The 19,463-nt window shown below is 36.2% G+C and overlaps 1 protein-coding gene across 1 annotated transcript; it reads left to right on the top strand.

The window, feature by feature from the left end:
• Positions 1-17,255: 17,255 nt before the first annotated feature.
• On the top strand, positions 17,256-19,142 carry LOC149572870 (uncharacterized). The gene is made up of 2 exons (XM_089812002.1): positions 17,256-17,649; positions 17,901-19,142. The coding sequence occupies exon 2, from the start codon at positions 18,087-18,089 to the stop codon at positions 18,717-18,719; it is 633 nt and encodes a 210-aa protein (XP_089668128.1). The 5' UTR covers positions 17,256-17,649; positions 17,901-18,086; the 3' UTR covers positions 18,720-19,142.
• The last annotated feature ends 321 nt before the right edge of the window (positions 19,143-19,463 follow it).

Raw genomic sequence — 19,463 nt, 5'->3', positions numbered from 1 at the left:
TGCCCTCTTTTAAGGGATTTGGAGGCATTTTGGGCTGATTCGAGAACTTGATTTTTGCTCATTTCTTTGTTATTCTTCAGAGGCTGCCAAAATTGTGGAGAAGGAGACTTAAGAATGGGAGTTTGTAGGTTTCCAGGGAGACCCAAGAATGGGAGTTTTCAAGTTTCTAGGAAGGCTAAGGATGGGACTTTGAAGCCATTCCATGTGCATGCTCATGTAGAGTTTGCCTTTGTGCTGAACAGTGCAGATTTGTGGGTTTTCGGGTGTGTTTTTGGTATGAGTTTGGTGTTTTCAGTTGAGTATTTCATATCAGTTTTGGTTGCTGCTATATTTCAGACTTTAAGATGTTAAAATAGAGCTGAATATATGTATTGGGATGTGATTAAACTTTTGAGATAGATTATTAGTGTTTTTGTGGTGTTTTCGAGCATTTTTGTGTTAATTTCGAGAGCCCGATGAGAATAGTTTTTGTCCTACATTTGTGAGTTGTTGTGTAAAGGCTATACAGATCTAAAAATTTCATTTTGTAGGCCATTATGCTGCTGAAATTCCTATAAAAATGTCCACTTTTAGATTTATTAATAATAGGTGAAGCTGTGAAGCTTTTGGCACTATTTCTGGCATACCCGATTTGGGGTTTCTTGAGAAATTTGGTGGATCTTTGTGATATTAGTTGTTTGATTTTGAAAATCTGATTAGAGGCATGAAATATCATTTAAAATTAGTAAAGGGACATTTCAGTAGTATCAAAGCCATGATCTTGCCAGCCTGAGGGTTTGTAGCAGTTTGCATGTTAGTTTTGACAACTACCCAGATCTTGCATGTCAGTTTTGACACTACCCAGATCTTGCATGTCAGTTTTGACAACTACCCAGATCTTGCATGTCAGTTTTGACAACTACCCAGATCTTGCATGTTAGTTTTGACAACTACCCAGATCTTGCATGTCAGTTTTGACAACTACCCAGATCTTGCATGCCATAATTTATGGTTGCATGTTGCTTCCAATCAGTTGCATGTCAAAATCTATGGTTGCATGCTACTTTTAATCATTTGCATGTTAGTTCTTGGTGAATTTGGTGGTTGCATGTTGCTTCTAATCAGCTGCATGTCAAAATCTATGGTTGCATGCTACTTCTAATCAATTGTATGTTAGTTCTTGGTGTTTGAAGAAGTTATAACCTATTGGGGTTACACTCTACTTTATCCAAAATGGACAGGTATAGTACAGAGTCTCAGAGGACACGATCTTGGACAATTGATATCCAGAGTCAGAATAGTAGAAAGGATGGTTATTTAGACATTCGAGATAAACTTAAGAAAATAAGCCATGACATGTCTGAACAGTTGGTTGAGCACCACCATATAATGAATGACATGTTGTCCGACCCAGATAAGGTGGATAAATTGACTGGATTTCTATTTGGAAAATTTTCTCACAAGGCAGATGACACAATTACCAAGAACTTGCATGAGGAGTTTGAGAAACTAGCTTATAGCCAGGCAAAGGTCTCAAATTCTACTCTACCATAGGAGGTAGTGGGTTTAGATGATGATTATGAGGATGTTTTTGTGCATGATGGTGAGATACCTGGTAGAGATGAGTAGACATTGAGCATTCATGACTTTGCTGAGAAAGAGTACCAGGCACAGTTAGATGCTTCATCACATGAGGTTGAGGCAGGTAGTACTTCACATGTTTTGTCCAGCCAACTGAAGGTGAACAAAGATAGTATTGTGACTTCATTATCTCATCATGATAGGATGCAGGATATGATAGAGGATCACATTCAGATGATTCAGTTACAGGGTAGACATAAGGGAGTTCAGGCAAAGTCTCCTTGTGTTGACTTACAAGCGATTAGGGAAGGAATGTGAACGATGAAGTTGAGTTATTTACATCTTCTATCAGATCGTGACCATCTTCTTAGCCTTGTCAGAGACTATTCAGATGCCTTGAGGAGGAAGGAGGAGGAAGTTGACAGGCTTTCTCATGCGCTTGAGGACACTCGAGCTTCTTTGGGGAATACTCCATTGGCATTACAAGACTAGGAGAGACATGGGGATAAGCATGGCATGGAATTGAGTTTAGTTTCATCTTGCACTCCTAATACTTAGCTTTCTATGAATGGTAGATCATATGTGGATATTGATAATGTTGCGAGTTCATCTTGCATTCACATCCAGGACATAGAGATAATGTCAGACAGGTATGTGGAATTAGTTGGTATTGGTCATATTACTCAGGTGAGGATTTTGCTTAAGTTACTAGCTGATTATAGTTTATGGATATGGACTCAAGATTGTTATATTGGCATTTTGGATTCAGTTGACTGGAAATATTTAACACTTTTTGGTAGTAGTGATTGTTTGGGTGCTATCATGGATTTGATTAGCAGATTGCACGGTGTTGTCTTTTCTTGTGTCAGGAGCTTATCCGATGTTGGTATTAGTTTTTATACACCGGTGTTGGGCTTTGTTCATATATCTAGTCGACCATACTTGCTGGAATGTGTTGATGATATTTCATATTTGGTAGTGTGTACAGATGAGTCCCAGTATCATATTGGCATTGATGACATCCAGGAGGATGCAGTGGGCAGTTTTGAAGACTTAGTTTCCTAGGGTATAGAGGAGTTGGACAACAGTGCTAATGTTTTTGATACTCCGTATGTTGATATGAGCTTTAGATTTGATTCATAGGATATGGATGGTAATACTCTAGAGACTAGTAACTTTGAGGATACTCCTTTAGACAGTGCATCAGAGGAGGTTTGTAGGAGACAGTCAAGCCAGTGCCATCATGTGTCTAATCAGTTGAGAGTTAGTGATCAAGACATTGCTATCACTTGCCAGCATTTCGATGCTGCTCGTCAGTTGTTAGCAGTTTATGGATGGGGTTCTCCTACTAGTGATGAGCAGGAAGGCAGTTATATTTCCTTGACAGAGATCCACTCTTTATGGGAGGCTATTTGGATTTTGAGACAGAATTATATGCAGTTGGTAGCCGACAGAGATTATCTTATGGAGTGGGGTAGTACAGCATATGATGCATTTTTGGCCAAGGAAGATGAGGTGAGTGAGCTTACTGAGCAGCTTGAGGTGACTTCTGAGATTCTTGAGAGTACACAGTTGGCTTTCAAGGAGTCACAGTTTCATTTGGCTAAGGTGACCATGGAGTTAGAGCAGCTATAGTCTTTACCTGATTCTATATAGTCACAAGCTGTGGTGTTTGGTGATCTGAGGATGTCCATGGCCGAGATTGTCAGAGACAGTGGAGATGGGGATGCATCCATCCTTGATACTAACATTGGCATATCAGGTTCATTCCCACTAGAGTCAGGTTCAGTTGAGTTGGGTGTTGTAGCATATTGTTGTATGCCTAACATGGTGGTGGCCTCTAATACTGATGGCACAGAGACTAGAGATGTATCAAAGATCATGTGTGATGTTGGTGAGTCGATAGTTGGCATGGTTCCTGCTAGTAATACTACTCCCTTGGTGATATCTTCAGAGGTAGTAGTTAGTTCCAACATGGTTAATGATCAATTGCAGTTAGTTTCATCTGGATTACAGTCTGAGCCACTGACTAAGATTGGTGCATTCTATCGGCATTACACTATGAGGTACTCTCATCAATTTACCTTTGATGACCATGTTGATGAGATGATGATACAAAGATGTACTTTGGTTCCTAGTGCTTGCCATCAGTTATGGGACAGTTTGACGTCTCGGGATGAGAGTTGTGATGGGCATGAAATGGTGATAGGTTCTGCAGTTGATAGCTTGATAATACATGACTTAGAGCAGGAGTTTGGGAGTGATGCTTCAGCAGTTGTTGTTACTGATTCTACTCCTTTGGCTATGACATCTCCTAGCTTAGTTGGTAGTCAGTCACAGTGGGCTATATCACTTGTTCATGGAAAATTTGGTTTGGGTTCCATTTTTTACTCTTTATCTTGTAATGTCTTTTCATCAACAGTGCATGAGAGTTATGGTTATGAGATAGTGGCCGGTGATTTGCAGAGTTGTGTTGACTGCAGGAGTTGTACAGTGTGTGGATTCTCCATACTTGGTACAGTTTCATTCGAGAGCATTCACCATTGTTGCAGAGTTGGATTATACATTCCATATAGGCCAGTGGGATGTGTTGATGGTATTTACTATGTTGGTAGTTTGATTTGTCCACTTTACTTGGGTTTTGATGTTCTAAGAGTTTGTGTCTCATGGGTTTCTGACTATGGCGGTGGTGATCTTGGAGTTGGGTTAAGCTATAATTTTTAGTTTGATTATGGATTCCTCTTGGTCATATTGCAGAGGATATTGCAGGAGCCTATGTTAATTGGCAGTAGTATAGTTCATGACTACATTTGGGATCCAGGTGGATTGATTGATTGATTGTTTAGCCATTGCTTGAGGACAAGCAATATTTGGGAGGGGAGGACTTGTCATGTCCCCTTTTCAAATAATTAAAAAATAATAATCTTTGCTAAGGCAGGCAGGCCCAAAAAGGTGAAGTTTCAACAAAAGGGGATAATCTTTGGAAGCTAATGGACTAATAAATGAAGATTATTATTAAACTATGTTTTATTAACCCCTCTTGGATGTGAGTTAGGGTTATGCCATCTTTTAAGGGGTTTAGAGGCATTTTGGGCTGATTCAAGAACTTGATTTTTGCTCATTTCTTTGTTATTCTTCAGAGGTTGCCAATCCTGTGGAGAAGGAGACCCAAGAACGGGAGTTTGCAGGTTTCCAGGGAGACCAAAGAATGGGATTTTGTAGGTTTCCAAGAAGGCTAAGGATGGGAGTTTGAAGCCATTCCATGCACATGCTCATACCGAGTTTTCCTTTGTGCTGAACAGTGCAGATTTATGAGTTTTCGGGTGTGTTTTTGGTATGAGTTTGGTGTTTTCAGTTGAGTATTTCATATCAGTTTTGGTTGCTGCTGTATTTCAGACTTTAAGATGTTAAAATAGAGCTGAATATATGTATTGGGATGTGATTAAACTTTTGAGATAGATTATTAGTGTTTTTGTGGTGTTTCTGGGCATTTTTGTGTTAATTTCGAGAGCCCGATGAGAATAGTTTTTGTCCTACATTTGTGAGTTGTTGTGTAAAGGCTATACAGATCTAGAAATTTCATTTTTTAGGCCATTATGCTGCTGAAATTCCTGTAAAAATGTCCACTTTCAGATTTATTAATAATAGGTGAAGCTGTGAAGCTTTTGGCACTATTTCTGGCATACCTGATTTGGGGTTTCTTGAGAAATTTGGTGGATCTTTGTGATATTAGTTGTTTGATTTTGAAAATCTGATTAGAGGCATGAAATATCATTTAAAATTAGTAAAGGAACATTTCAGTGAATCATTAATAGTCTCTCAAACAATGTGTAAAATTTGGGCGAATTGTGTTATTTTAAAACACAAAAAAATTATAAATTAGAGAACAAAAAATAATAATTAGTAAAATTTTAATTTTTTGGGCAAATAATTTAATTGTATTCAAGGTTAAAAAAAAATTATGCGAAGTCGATGGCATTGGAGGTTCACAAAGGGTTTCATCAACTTGAAGTTGGCAGTTGCGAAAGCACGAGAAAGACTTTAACAAGTCTATCACAATGTCACTGTCAAAGTCAAAGTTAATAGTTTGTCTGTTGTGAAATTGCGAGGAGGGCAGAGATTGAATCATTGTTGATTGGAAAGATAAATGAGGAGTTAACTTTGTGACTTTGCAAAAAGGAGATTTCGTGACATCGAAAGTAGCAGTTAAATGATGGTGATTCGATGAGCTTTTATGTTGTGAAGTTGCGAAAAGGGAGATCGCATAATCGAAGGTTTTATCTAGGCAATTAGTCTGTTGGTTGTGAGACTGTGAAATGTTAATTCAGGTAGTTTTCGTATGTTCGCAGTAGTTAAAGGGAAAATACTTTTGGCAATGATGAAAAGGGAGATTGCATCATCAGAGGATTTTGCCAAGCAGTTAGTTTGTTGGTTGGGAGACCGCGAAATGTTAATTCAAGTGGTTTTTGCATGTTCGCAGTGGTTAAAGGGAAAAGACTTCTGGTAGTCATGAAAAGGGAGATCACATCATCGAAGGTTTTTTCTAGGTAGTTAGTCTATTGGTTGTGAAATCGTGAAATGTTAATTTAGGCAGTTTTTGCATGTTTGTAGCGGTTAAAGGGAAAAGGCTTCTGACAGTCGCAAGACTGTGATGGTAGGGATTTTCATGTTCTAAGGTTCTGATAGAAAGATATGTCATCTTGCGAAGCTATGAAAAGTTAAGATGAAGTCATCTTCGCTACTTTGCACCGATTATAAGGAAATGGGTTATGACAACTAACCGTGATGTGAAAAGTTTGAGTTTTGAATCTACAATAGAAGGGGAATCTCATTGGAAGAGGATATAAGGCTTATCGTAGGGTCGCAAAGGTAAAGTGAATATTTGATTTAATGATTGTGATAGCCCAAGAAAAGAAAAAGAAGGCTTTCATAGTTTTGCGAAAAGAATTCAAGGTTAAGTTAAACCGCTTGCGATAGAGTGCAGAAAGAAGGGTTTGGCAACTCATAAGATTGTACAATGTATTTTAAAGCTTGAAACTTTGAAAGTACAAAAGAACAAGTTTTCAAATCTATTATCTGATTCTCAATAGTTGATGAGTTGACATTCTAAGGAAAATGAAATAAAGGTAGTACTTACTACTGGTAGTGGTGGATAATAGATATCCATGCACATGCAAGCTTTTAAAGCCATTAAAATTTAACAGATTAATGTCATGGCCCATCACCTAGTTGCAGAAAACTAGAATTCTTAGATATCTAGAGCTAATAAAGCAAAAGGAATTTGCAGTAAAATCAGAATGGTAGAAGCAGAATCATTAGTAAAGAAGGGCACTAGAGAGGGAAGAAAGGTTTCATTGTCTGCCAAATTTGTAGAAGAATGGTTGATTCTCCCTAAATCTTCCAATGCTCAAAGTGCTAATGTCCACGTATTTAGAGATGCTTATAGCTTCTATAGAGATGCTCAAGTACCGGACACTAATGGAACTGAATTGTTCTAGTACTTTTACAAGAATAGGGTGCAGAAGGTTCCCATCTCAAATCCATGGATAAAGAACCTAGGGAAGTTGATAATGTCGAAGGTATACATGGATGTTGACCTTATCAAGGCACTGGAAAATGCATATAATCCAACCACTCGATCCTTTCATAGAAAGGATATGAGCATTCTATATACATTAAGTAAGGATGCTTTTGCTAAAGCATTTGATTTGTAGGGTCACATGTCAGTTCCTATTAACCTAGAAAAATTGGAAGTAGCATTTCAAAAACAGAGAGGTTTCTATACAAAACATGCAATGTTGCGACATATCTTGAGGGAAAACAAGATGAAAGGAGAATTCTCAAAAAAGGTTATTGATTTTACACCCTTGTCATATTTCTGTGCATACTTTTAGAAAATAATTTTCAGGTTGAACAAACTATTGGGAGTAGATGGATCCATGGATACCTCCCCAAAATTGTATGTGATAGCTCTAGACATTCAGGACCCACATACTAATGTGGGGTATGATTTTGGAACATTCATTGCTAATAGTATTCATTAGCAAATGGTGACAACTCAGCAAGGTGAGCTTGGCAATTTCAAATTTCTACATTACTCGTTGCTTATCCATCTCATCCTCTTCTATAATGTGGGCCATATGGATTCCAGTTTCATTGAAGCTTTGGACAATTTAGAAGAGGCATTGCCTATTCAAAGATGGACAAGATTATGAAAGAGGTTCTACTCTTTTTCTAATTCCCTCTCTTTTAATAATGATTTTGTTGCAACTATTCATAGGATGTTAGGTTCAAAATTGGAAAGATTACCTAAGTTAATCAAGAAGATTGTTAGACCAACTATGTGTTTTGATGATGAGGGACCAATTGATCATGATTGGGGCAATGCCTTTTTGTTAACAAACTATACAGTGATTAGAATTTTTGGTTGTTCCCAACCACCTCATTTCTTGCCAAGATATGTACCAGAGAGGGTGGTTGTAGTGGAAATTTTCTAGTAGCTATTATCCACAAATAGAGAATATCTAGGGCTAACCATCAAAAAGGGCTCTTTTCTGTGTAGAAATTTCAAAGTAGGGGATTTTTAAATTGGTAAAGATGCCATTGAGGAAGTTGATGCCTTCCTAAGAGAGTTAAATTTCCCCACTGCCCCTACTAGGGTTTATGATCCATATAACATTGTTAGAAGTGCTCTTAAACAAATGAGGGGTTATAATGTCGTCATTGGAATGAAAAATTGGGAAGAGGATGTCATTAGGGATCAATTGGATGAAGATGCCTATGTTGATAGGATGCAGAAGTGGAGATAAATCTTCTCAGTAGAGGAAGAAATGAAGAAAGTAGATCCTAATTTCTAGGGCTTCTATTCTAATTTACCCTATTTTTAACAAATTGATAAGTGTATTGAGGTGTTTGATAACATTATGGCTCAAGTTCCTCAAAATGCTAGAGATTGGGTAAACCCTTCTTCTCTAGAGGCAGATGTTGTATTGGAAATTAGTGATGAAGAAGATCAACATGGCCCTTCAAATTGGGATAAAAGGGGCAAGAAGAAACAAAAATTGATTGAGGTTTCAGAAAAGGTTAGAGAGAAAGCCTTACTAGTGCTTCCAAAAGGATATGGGTATTTTGATGATGCCAGACAAAAGTTCTTAATTGATCAAGCTACTCAAGAGGAGAGGAGACCCAATAGTTTAGAACTGCAGTCCATGATGTTGGATGACAAAATTATACAGGCTCAGGAATTCATGAAGGATGATGATTTTATCAAGAGTGAAGAATTGAAAAGTTTTCTATATAAACTCAAACAAAATAAACTTTCTTTGCATGTAAAAATTGGAGACACAGATGAAAAAGTGATTGAAATGGTGCAGAAACTTCAAGCCTATGATCCTAACAGTGAAAGCCTCACTTTAGAGGAGGCTAGGGAATTGGTACAAAGGAGTGGTATGATAGTTTTCCTAGGATGGGATATTAGTTCATCATTCTTGCTTGATCAAATGAGGAGAAAAGAAAAATCAATCTCTTATGAGGAGATTAATCCATTTGGTGAGTTGCAGGGGGCAAGATTTAATATAGATAGTAAGACAATGGCTATTTGGAGTATACTTCTAGAATCAAAGAAGCCTACCCTTATGGAAATTAAAGAGACATCGATAGGTAATGCAATTTTTTGGAATGCACATTCAACTTCTTTAGATCAAATTTACAACCTCCAAAACACTGTTGCTATGCTAGGCAAGAACAAGATTGATATTCTTCAAGAACAACTGGTGTAGACATGTGAAAAGTACCTTGACGCCAGGAAGAAGTATGAAGAGGAAATGAAAAGAACATATGTTTTGCAGCACGCTTTGGAGGAATCAAAAAAGGAGATTGAAGATTTGAAAAGAGAAGAAAGGTCACTAAGAGTAAGGGAGGTACAAGACCAAAATATTCAAATCAGGAAAATGAAATAGATTTTGATTCATAGAATCATTGCTTCAAAGAGAGCCTCTGTAAATGTACATAGTATGTACAATACTCTACAGAGTAATGAATACCAATGCTCTGAGGCTTTATCACTAAATTATATCCATTGTTTGCCCAATGGGGGCCATACATTCAATTCTTTGATAGGTTAGTTCCTTTACTCATGCAAAAAAAGGAACTACCTGAGGAGATCATTGTTCCTATAAGGAAAATGATAAATCAAGTTAAAGAATTGAATTCATTCTTCAATGGTAAGATTGAAGCAGTACGGGGAAAATTTAAAAGCATAGCATTGGGTACCACAGAATTCATTCGAACAATTTTGAACAATGAAGGGTATGTCAAATCTTGGAAAGAGTGGTCTGAATCTTTTGATCTAATATAGACCATCTAGGATTTCTAGAATTTTCAAGAGGTGAATCAAGTGCTCAAGTTGTATATGATATGATTGATATGACATACAAAATTGAAGCAGATATGAACAAAATTACTGGAGAGGGTAAAGCCATCACAGATGAAAAATGGACTAAAAACATCAGTGAATTAGAGGCAGCTAGATATACAGCGTGGCCTATTGTGGATACAAATATTGCCATTTGGGAGGTTAGAGCAGATATCAAAGCAATCCCTTTAGTAGAAGATGATTAGCAAAATAGATGGTGGCCCCGGGGAATCAATTGGAGGACAAGTGTTGAAAAAGAATATCAAAGAGAAATTGTTCATCATAATAGATTACCTTACCTTTGCAGTACATTCGCTATGGGTAATGTTGTAGTTAGAACTGGAAGACAAGCTTAATGATCGCTTGCCACTTGTCACATTTTGGAATTGTTTCCCCTATTTCTGTTAAAAGATGTTACAAAAGGTTTCAAAAAATTGTAAAGATTATCTTAATTATTGTTATCTTTTGTCTTTTGTAATGAATCATGAGGTAACCTTTCTAAGCCATAAGCTTGTTGCAACTCAAGTGATATAAATATGAGTTCCCAAGGCTTAGAAATGGTCCAATCTATTGTTATTTTTTAGATTAAGTATAATTTTCATTAAGAGCACATATTGTTCCAACTCTGTGTATTTCCAATATGTTTTGTAGTCAATAGTTCTCTGTGATGTTAATGTTAATGAAAATTGTCATATTCTATGCTAATATTATGGCCTTTGCACACGTCTCTATTATCTCTTTTTTTATTATCAAACAACTAAATCAAGAGAAAGATACAAAAATAACATTATGTCAACAATAGAGTAACACAAATCTTGAACTCAATTTTTGTAAATTGTAATTGCAATATGACTGAATATGGAAGGACTGAAGTAGAGTATACCTGTAAATTCCTTAGAAGTGAATGCTACATTGCTAAATCACGATTCACTTCATTGACTCAGTCTCAAATGTGATGCTTCTATATCCCATATGGACTCTAGACCTTGAAACTAACTAGTACTAATAGATTCTTCATTCTAAATTGGGTATTCAAAATCCATAAAATCTTCATCTTCATTCTAAATTTGAGACCTAAATTCATCATTATGTTGGAGTCAATAGTAGAAGTAGAACCACCATCTTTTAAAGTGTTGCAAAGGCCTCATCTTTCATGTGTGGAATTCCAAATGGCCAATGACCTACCATAAGGAAAATCTCTAACATTGTATTGAGTTACAAACAACCTCAATAAAGTTTCCAAATTTTTGTCTAGTTTGTTTCTGACATTTGATTTCAAAAACCCCAATGCACTGAAAACTCTCTCATCTTTCACCGACCCAAATATCATTGTTTGACATAAATCAGCAAGTGTGAAACATTCTGATATTGAAGTATGTAATACTTCACTCTGACTTATCCTTTTCTAGAGCCTTGTTATTGCACCAAGATCGAATGGATTCTCAAATTTTTCCATCTGTTGTTTCATACACAATGCAAAAAGTTTACATTATTTTTTAAGATTATTTGAATCTAATATTCCTTGTATTAGTTGTCCATTGCAATTTGTATGCTTTGAAAACTATGTTATCAATTCATCAAGTTTATTATGAAACAACTTTGCATCACTTGGATTATGTCCGAAGTGTTTCCAAAATTGAGGAAACACACAACTCATGGATTCAAGAATTTCTTCCCGAGGGAATCTTTCACGAATATCACTTGAAAGTTGGTAGGAAATAGACTTCACATTTTCACTAACAGATTTAACAATCTTGTCAAAATCATCCTTTCTAACTGGTAGTACTTTGCCTCTCTTGGTTTTTTTAGATTGGTGCATTGATATTTCAAATCCTTTCACAAACACACATAGCTCATTTTTTCCATTGAATCATAAAAAAATCTCAGCATGATTCAAATATGTAATTATCTCCTACCTTGAAAAAATTGGGCTATGACCTGAGAGATTTGAATACAAAGAATCTAGAGCCATGCATGTCATTTTACGTAAATTAGAATTCTAATGAATATACATAGTTCTGTCTTGGGCTTTCTTAACAAGTTTGTTTATTAAATATAGCATGGGGAGAATACTAGCTAAAGTTAATAGGTTCTCTATATCACTTAACTTATTCAACAAATTAGGAGCTCTATCCACTATAAGGAATTGCTCATATAGAACTCCAATCAAGGATTGATATTTTGCTAGAACTTGTTTTGTTGGTCTATGCAAAGATATCCATCTGGTCTCAACATCATTGAGAATCTTATTTCCTATTGTTACTCCCTCAGAAAAAATCTTAAATTTTGCAAAGCATTTAGGACTTCTGCAAAAGTATGAGTGGAGCTCACAGATTAGATCTTCAACTTTTGACATTGTAGGAAAATTACTTACAATCTTATATGTTAAATTCATTTAGTGGGCCATGCAGTGTATGCCAAGCATGTAAGGTGCAATACTAGTTTGTAATCTTTCATAAAGACCAGTCCTTTGCCCTTACATTAATGCAACTCCATTAGCTCCAACACACACTAACTTCTTTGCAATTGTCAAGTCATCCATACCAGAAATTTCATTCAAAGCTTTCTTAACTTCTAAATATAATTTTTTTGCAATTGAATTGGCCCTCATTTTATAAACACAAAGTAGATTAGCTTGACGAACATGATCTTTTACAGTATATACATGCATATAGACCCAAGCAGTGTTATCTACCGCAATGACTTCATCTAAGGATAATGAAATGAACTTGGATTCTTTTACTCTCTCCTGTAAATTTTGCTTTTCCACCTTAGCAAGACAACTTGCCATTTCCCATCTAGCGTATATTGACCAATGTGACATAGGATAGTGAGGAACTCTCAAAAAAGATAATAAATTAATATATTCTAAAAATTTTCTCATAGGACACCCTCTAGATAGAATATGAAAAATAACACTCATCTGAATGGTCTTTGCCAAGTTTGCAGCATTGGCTACATGTTGAAGCCCATCCTTGATTGGATTGCCACTACTGCCACTACCAATTACCGCTATTTTTCTTGAAATGCTCTTCATATTCTATGGCATACTTAATATGAAGGCATTCTTCCTTTGATTTCCATCTCACTGCCACTACTTCTTTTCCATCTATGATTTGTTTTTCATAAACCTTACCAATATGTTTTTCTATAGTGTTAAGCTTTAGCTACAACTTTTTCTCTCTTTTAGTTTTCCAGGTACAAATCGTACACTTGCATTCTATTGGTGGTTCATCATTGTTTGTGACTAGTTCAATAAACTAGTACTTTGCTGCCCAATCAATCTAGAAAGTCCTTTTCATTTCCTACTTCCGCCCCATTTTTACATTCCTTTTTCTTTTCTTCCTACCAACATCAATATTATCTTCTATTACAACATCTTCTGTTGTTCAAACATTTTTATCCTCGTTTGATGCATTTTGATTTAATTGAATAACAACCTGGTCTTCTAGTGGTGGTGAGGTATTGTGATTTCCTTCTGCACTTGTACTTGCACAAGTTGGACTAGAAACATTGTCAATTCCAAAGAAAGCCTTTATGGTAGTATCTCTAAGTTTTCAGCATTTTGATGTAAGATTAATCCCTTCAATGCCCTCGGGGGTCTTACCCTTGTCACTTCCCTGAGACTAAGCAATATTAGGTACAGACTCACCCTCCCCTGACATCTCAATCCACTAACAATCCATTTACTTCCCTGAGAATAAGCAGTATTACTTTCAGACTAGGAATTGAAACTTAAAGAAAAAACGTTAAATTTCAAATTTGATTTTTAATAGTTGGTGAATTTACATTCCATGGCAAAAGAAATAAAGGTGGTCAATATCCATGCATGCAAGCTTTAAAAACCATTAACGTCGCCAACAACTTTCAACATTGCATCCACTTTTTGAAAAATTTCTAATGAAAATGAGATAAGAAAGGAAACTATAGATAAGCTTATGATTAAATCAAACTAGATAAGCTCAAGGAGAGTATTTTACAGCACATACCAGTGTACCATCACTTGTGGAAGCTATCTCTGGAGTCTGAGTCATGCTCGCGATGTGTCCTGTGCTGCCAAAAATTTGATGGAGTGCGAGCGGTATTTAGTGAATGTCTCTTTACTTGGGCAAATTTGGATTTATACATATTACAAATCAATACAATTACCAATTTACCACGCCAAACGAGCCGACTCCTCCACAAAAAAATGTAAGTGTGTTGGCAAAACGAGCCGACTCCTCCACTTTCCATAACGTGAAACAAGTTGACTCCTCCACAGTAAAATGAAACTGGGATGGCGAATTCCCCCATACTGCAAGAAATAGAAACTTGAAACCTGACGAACATTCCACAATAAGCGTTACCTGGTCAGCTACGTGAAAGGCGAATACTGCCAGGAAAAAACTCAAATGTAACATTTGCCTTGGCGATTACAATGCTAGGAAACCAGATAAACCCAACAAAGCTTGGTGACTAGGAAACCATGGAAGGGCTCACAAATCACCAAAAATAACACTAGCAAAATGCCAAATTCACCAAAATACGAAAATTCACCACTATATTACACCCTGCTCTCAAGTTTCCAAATCTCAGTCTATTTTTAGTTTTTGTAAAATTTGACAATCTTTTTATAGATATAAAGTTGCTTCCTCTACTATTCCTTGAGTTGGGTACATCATATTTTTACTTCTTTCATAGAACTTACTTTGATATGTACTAGATTTGATATCCCATTGTCTATCATTATATGAGTGTTTTATTTTCCTTACTTTATGTGTGTATACACTTCTATCCCTCTAAACATTTCTTTCTATACAGTTCTATGCTTTAAATAGAAAAGAACAGAAAAGGGTCCAAGAATAAACACTTCCTAGAATTAGCACTTTCTGCTAGGTATGGATCATGCATTAGCATCCTCACATCTAGTTGAATTTTACTAATCTATTTTTCATCTAAAAAGAGTCTACATTGTTAGGACCCCCCTTCTTTTCTCAATGTATTAGGTGTAAAGTGAGAGCTATCATTTGTTAGGAATAAGGTGTCTCAACCTTGGATAATTCCTATTCTTATTATTTATTTGGTAAATATATCTTTTGCAAATAATGTAATTAAGTGTGAGTGTACATGTCTAGTTGGCATGTTTGATGTGTCACTCTACTTGCATGTGTCGGCATCTTGAATTGTGTGTAAGGAGATCATGACTGAAATGGTTATGATGGATTCCTATGACGCGTAAGAGCTATAATTGGAAGATATGATCATGGGTGAAGACGTAAAGACATGTGACAATTGATCATTGAGTACTGTACACTCGAGTCTCTATCTAGTGCGCGGGGTTCGGGGCATCACCTAAAAAAAAATTGGGTTCCTACTTTTTCAGAGAATGGTAAAATCTTAATATGGTTCTTCTTTGGAAGTTGCCCTAAAATGGAAAACGTATTATATAAGTGACTTTAGGGTTGCAAATAGGAGAGAGTGAAAGTGTATTGTTGGTAGTATTTTTGTTGCAACTGGATTTGTCTTCCATGTCCTGAAAGAACTTGCATTGCAAGTGTGTTGTAACATTTGTGTTGAAGATAATACATTGTGTAGGTTTTAGAAGGGGGGGTTGTTTTACCGAAAGGTTTTTCCCCATCGACATATCTTTGTGTTTGTGTTTTCTTTCTCTATCTATTTTTCTATATTCATGGTTGACTACAATATTGTTGTTTACATAATATCGAATCTAAAATTGTAAGGATTTAAATAGAATTTACACAATACTTTCCTTAAGGGATTAGTGTAGGAAGCTGTTCCCACACCTGAGTTTCCTTACATCATTGATAACCATTTTCCACCATTCTATTAGAAATTGTCTTCTTACAAACAAATATTTAATTTTTCTATTGTTGAATGAGCGTCACTTCTATCAATGTTGAGTCAACAAAGAGTAATAAGGCTTATTCTAGATGCATTGAAGAATTTCAAGTGGATTATTTCTGAAACATCATAGAGTTTGATCTATTTAGCCTTGCCACATATATATTGTTTACATTTCATGATTATAAAGTTTCTTACTGTAGTTTTATAGTAACTATATTTCATCGTATCAATAGGTGATGTATTATTAAATAAAAATGTCCTTATCTTAAGAAAAATACTACAGCAACAACACACATTAATATTATCTTAAATCGTTGCAATACTAATGAGCTAGAGTAGAAAGGAAACATAAATTTACTTTCAATAATTCTTAAGGTTAGCCTTAGTATTTAATGACTTGGAACTAGACTTAGAAATTATCCTTGTGGAAATGCATCAATCCCTATTATGGGCTTGAACAGATTTATAGAAAAGAGCAAAGTAGATTAGTAGTAGATTTGTGGTTAGGGGGTAAAATGCTTGAGTGATACTTTCTCCCCCTATGTTAAATTGAGGAACATAAAAGAGGATAGAATGAATTCAGTGGTACTAGATTATTTGGTTTAATGAAACTATATCAATTATAAGAAAAAATTTAATTATTATTTTACATTTAAATACTAGATCACATTTCTTTTACACTATTAATTAACTAGAATTTATCCTTACAAAAAATGTAGTTTGTTATACTTTCTTTATTATATTCTTCCAACTTAATAACAAAAGATTAAAACTTATCTATATCAAATAATCATTATTTTATTTTCTATCCATCTCAAAGATATTTGTTTATTTATTTTTAAATACAAATAATTTCTATTTTAAAATATTTTATTTTTCAACAATTAGACTTTAAGCATGGGACATAAAAATTAGTGAAGACATTGTCAAGTAACGTCCCTTAATCTAGAAAAATGGTACAATTATTCTAAATTGGCTCATGAAAAATATTAAATATTATAATTATATATACTAATTTTTTATATCAAATATATATAATGTCAAAATTATGGTTATTTTTTTTATATATCAAATATCAAGTTGGTCAAGACTCGACGCTTAAACTGAAATTGATACAAATATTCTACAACTCAACAAGTTAATTAATTTTTCTTGACGCCAAAAGTCCACAAGAACATATGCTAAGCAAACAAACAAATGATTCTTCCTCACCGTGATATTAAACTTTGCCGTCAATGGCGGAATTTTTTAGCAGATCAACTTATCTCAACTCTCAACATTTGACCATCGCTACTAAGTACGTGGATTTCACGATCTCGCGGAGGCATATTTGTGCGCTATAGGGTCACTCTGTCAATGCTATATACATTGTATATACACAGACCTTTCAAACGTATACACAATGTATATATATATTCAACGGAACAATACCCTAACTAATTCGCTCCGAAACAATCATCCCGCATCGCATGCCATGGAAGCAAAGCTTAAAATAAACAGCCACGCGACAATTGCAGAGAATCCATCTTTATTATAATCTGTGATATAATTGTTTTGTGAAAGTGCGCCTCGCATTCAACACGCGGGAAAGCGGCAGTCAGGGTGATAAACATCGGGGTTGTTGAACAAAGATGGGATCTTGGTACAAAATGGTAAGAGTAGACTAGACGGATCAAGGCTGTAGCGGCGTGCGTTAATTAGCCGCAGGAGAAGTAGGTCTAATGCCGGCCACCGGCCAGATCGGAGGAAACCGCGTACAGTAAAAGTTTTTTTATTGAATGTTTTGATTGTTCTTGCAAGGAAGGTTCCATGGCGGTCATTTATTCTTCAAGGTACGCTTTTCATCATCCCGGTCGCGATTGGCTCATTGCTGACCGACAATTTGAACTTTGATTTTCTACTCTTCATACCTGTATATCCAAAGTCAACTGCCGCCCGCCGCAACCCTAAGCTTTCGAGGATTATATATGTGTATATATACATTGTAAATACATGTACCTTTGGGAATATATACAGTGTATATATCGTTGAAATGCCTGTGTATATGTCTGGATTCATTTATGGTGTTCGACTGTGAGCGCAGGATATAAAGGCTTGCAGGGAGCAAAGATAGGGACATGAATCGCCTTGCGGAGAAGATTGAACCGCTGTTGACTTGACTTGAGACTAGGGTTTCGTCTGGTTCAGCAAATTTCTGGTGTCTTTGCTTATTTATTTAGCTTCTGGTGGTTGTGTGGGAGGAAAATATTCGATTTGTGTGAAAGTAGGAATGAATCCTGAGCAGAGGGCGAGGGGCAAGAAGGAACTGCAAATTCATGGCCCAAGACCGGCGCCTTTGAAGATTTCCAAGGATTCTCACAAAATTCGAAAGCCTGCGGTTCCGCAGCTTCCTAATAGATCGCAGCCTGTGATTATTTACACGGAGTCTCCGAAGATTATCCACATCGAAGCTCACGAATTTATGACTCTGGTTCAACGCCTCACCGGGAGTTCTTCCTCGGAAGGTCCTGATGTGAGTGATGATAAAAGAGAGGATTCGGAGGAGAAAATAGCCGAGGAATCCTCCTCAGCGGACAACGGCTCCAGATCTTCTGCAAATTTAGATATTTACGAAAAGCATGAAGAATCGACGAATTTGGAGAATAAGGCTGATTACAGAACCCTAAAATTGCAGCCGCCGCCGGCCTTTTCTCCACTGTCGCCTAATTTCTTCCTGCCGTCGCCGCACCTTCTGTCGCCGAACATATTTCAAGATCTTCCCCTCTTTACTCCGAATTTCGACAGCTTTTTCTATTCGCCGGGGCATTTTTACAGGCTATCGGAGCCCTTCACTCCTCAGAGGACGCCGCCGGCCTCCATTATTTCGCCCCCTTCTACTGCCAATACTCACCCGCAGTGTTAAGACTGTGTTCTACACAAACGGGGTTGTCATGATAAGAGCATATATTGTGTGTATATACGCTCTGGTTCTTTTCCTTAAAGCTGAAGATTTCTCTTCTCTTTATTGAGTTCCATAGCAAACAACCTCGTTTCAGAGGCAATTCATGATCATTCAATTTGACTGTAAATTATTATTTTCATTCATTGATTCGATTTGTAGTTTTCTTTAGATCTCGTCGCCATACCGGACATGTGAAGAATAAAATGGTTTATTATTCAGCAGAGCGTTTAAGCTCTTCTCCAATAATTGTTCATGGCCGAAGATTTCTCTTCTGTTTCATTTATTTCATAGCAATCAACCTCGTCCCAGAGGTGATCCATGATCATTATATTTGACTGTAAATTATTATTTTCATTCATTATTTAGATTTGCGGGTTTTTTTCAGATCTCTTCACCATACCAGACATGTCATAAATAAAGTGATTTATTATTAACCAGAGCATTTCAGCTCTTCTCAAGATTACTTCGATTTGCAGTTTTGTTTTAGATCTCGTCACCATACGAGACATTCCATAAACAAAATGATATATTATTGAGCAGAGCATTTCAGCTCCTCCCTAGTAATTGTTCATGGCGGAAGATTTATGTCCTCTTTATGAATTTCATAGCAAGCAACCTAGTTTCTGAGGTAAGTTGTGTTCAAATAAACTGTTACGTTCGTTCATTTAAAATTTATTCCATTTGCAGTTTGATTTCAGATCTCAT

This window comes from Cupressus sempervirens, chromosome 2 (assembly GCF_028749045.1).
Source record: "Cupressus sempervirens isolate cs-2001-9-10 chromosome 2, ASM2874904v1, whole genome shotgun sequence".
NCBI lineage: Eukaryota > Viridiplantae > Streptophyta > Pinopsida > Cupressales > Cupressaceae > Cupressus > Cupressus sempervirens.
Note: the sequence above shows the minus strand (reverse complement) of the source record. Positions and strands in the feature narration are given on the sequence as shown.

Coding starts and splice junctions, on each gene's coding strand:
- LOC149572870 (XM_089812002.1), top strand. CDS start 18,087: ATGAATCCTGAGCAGAGGGCGAGGGGCAAGAAGGAACTGCAAATTCAT.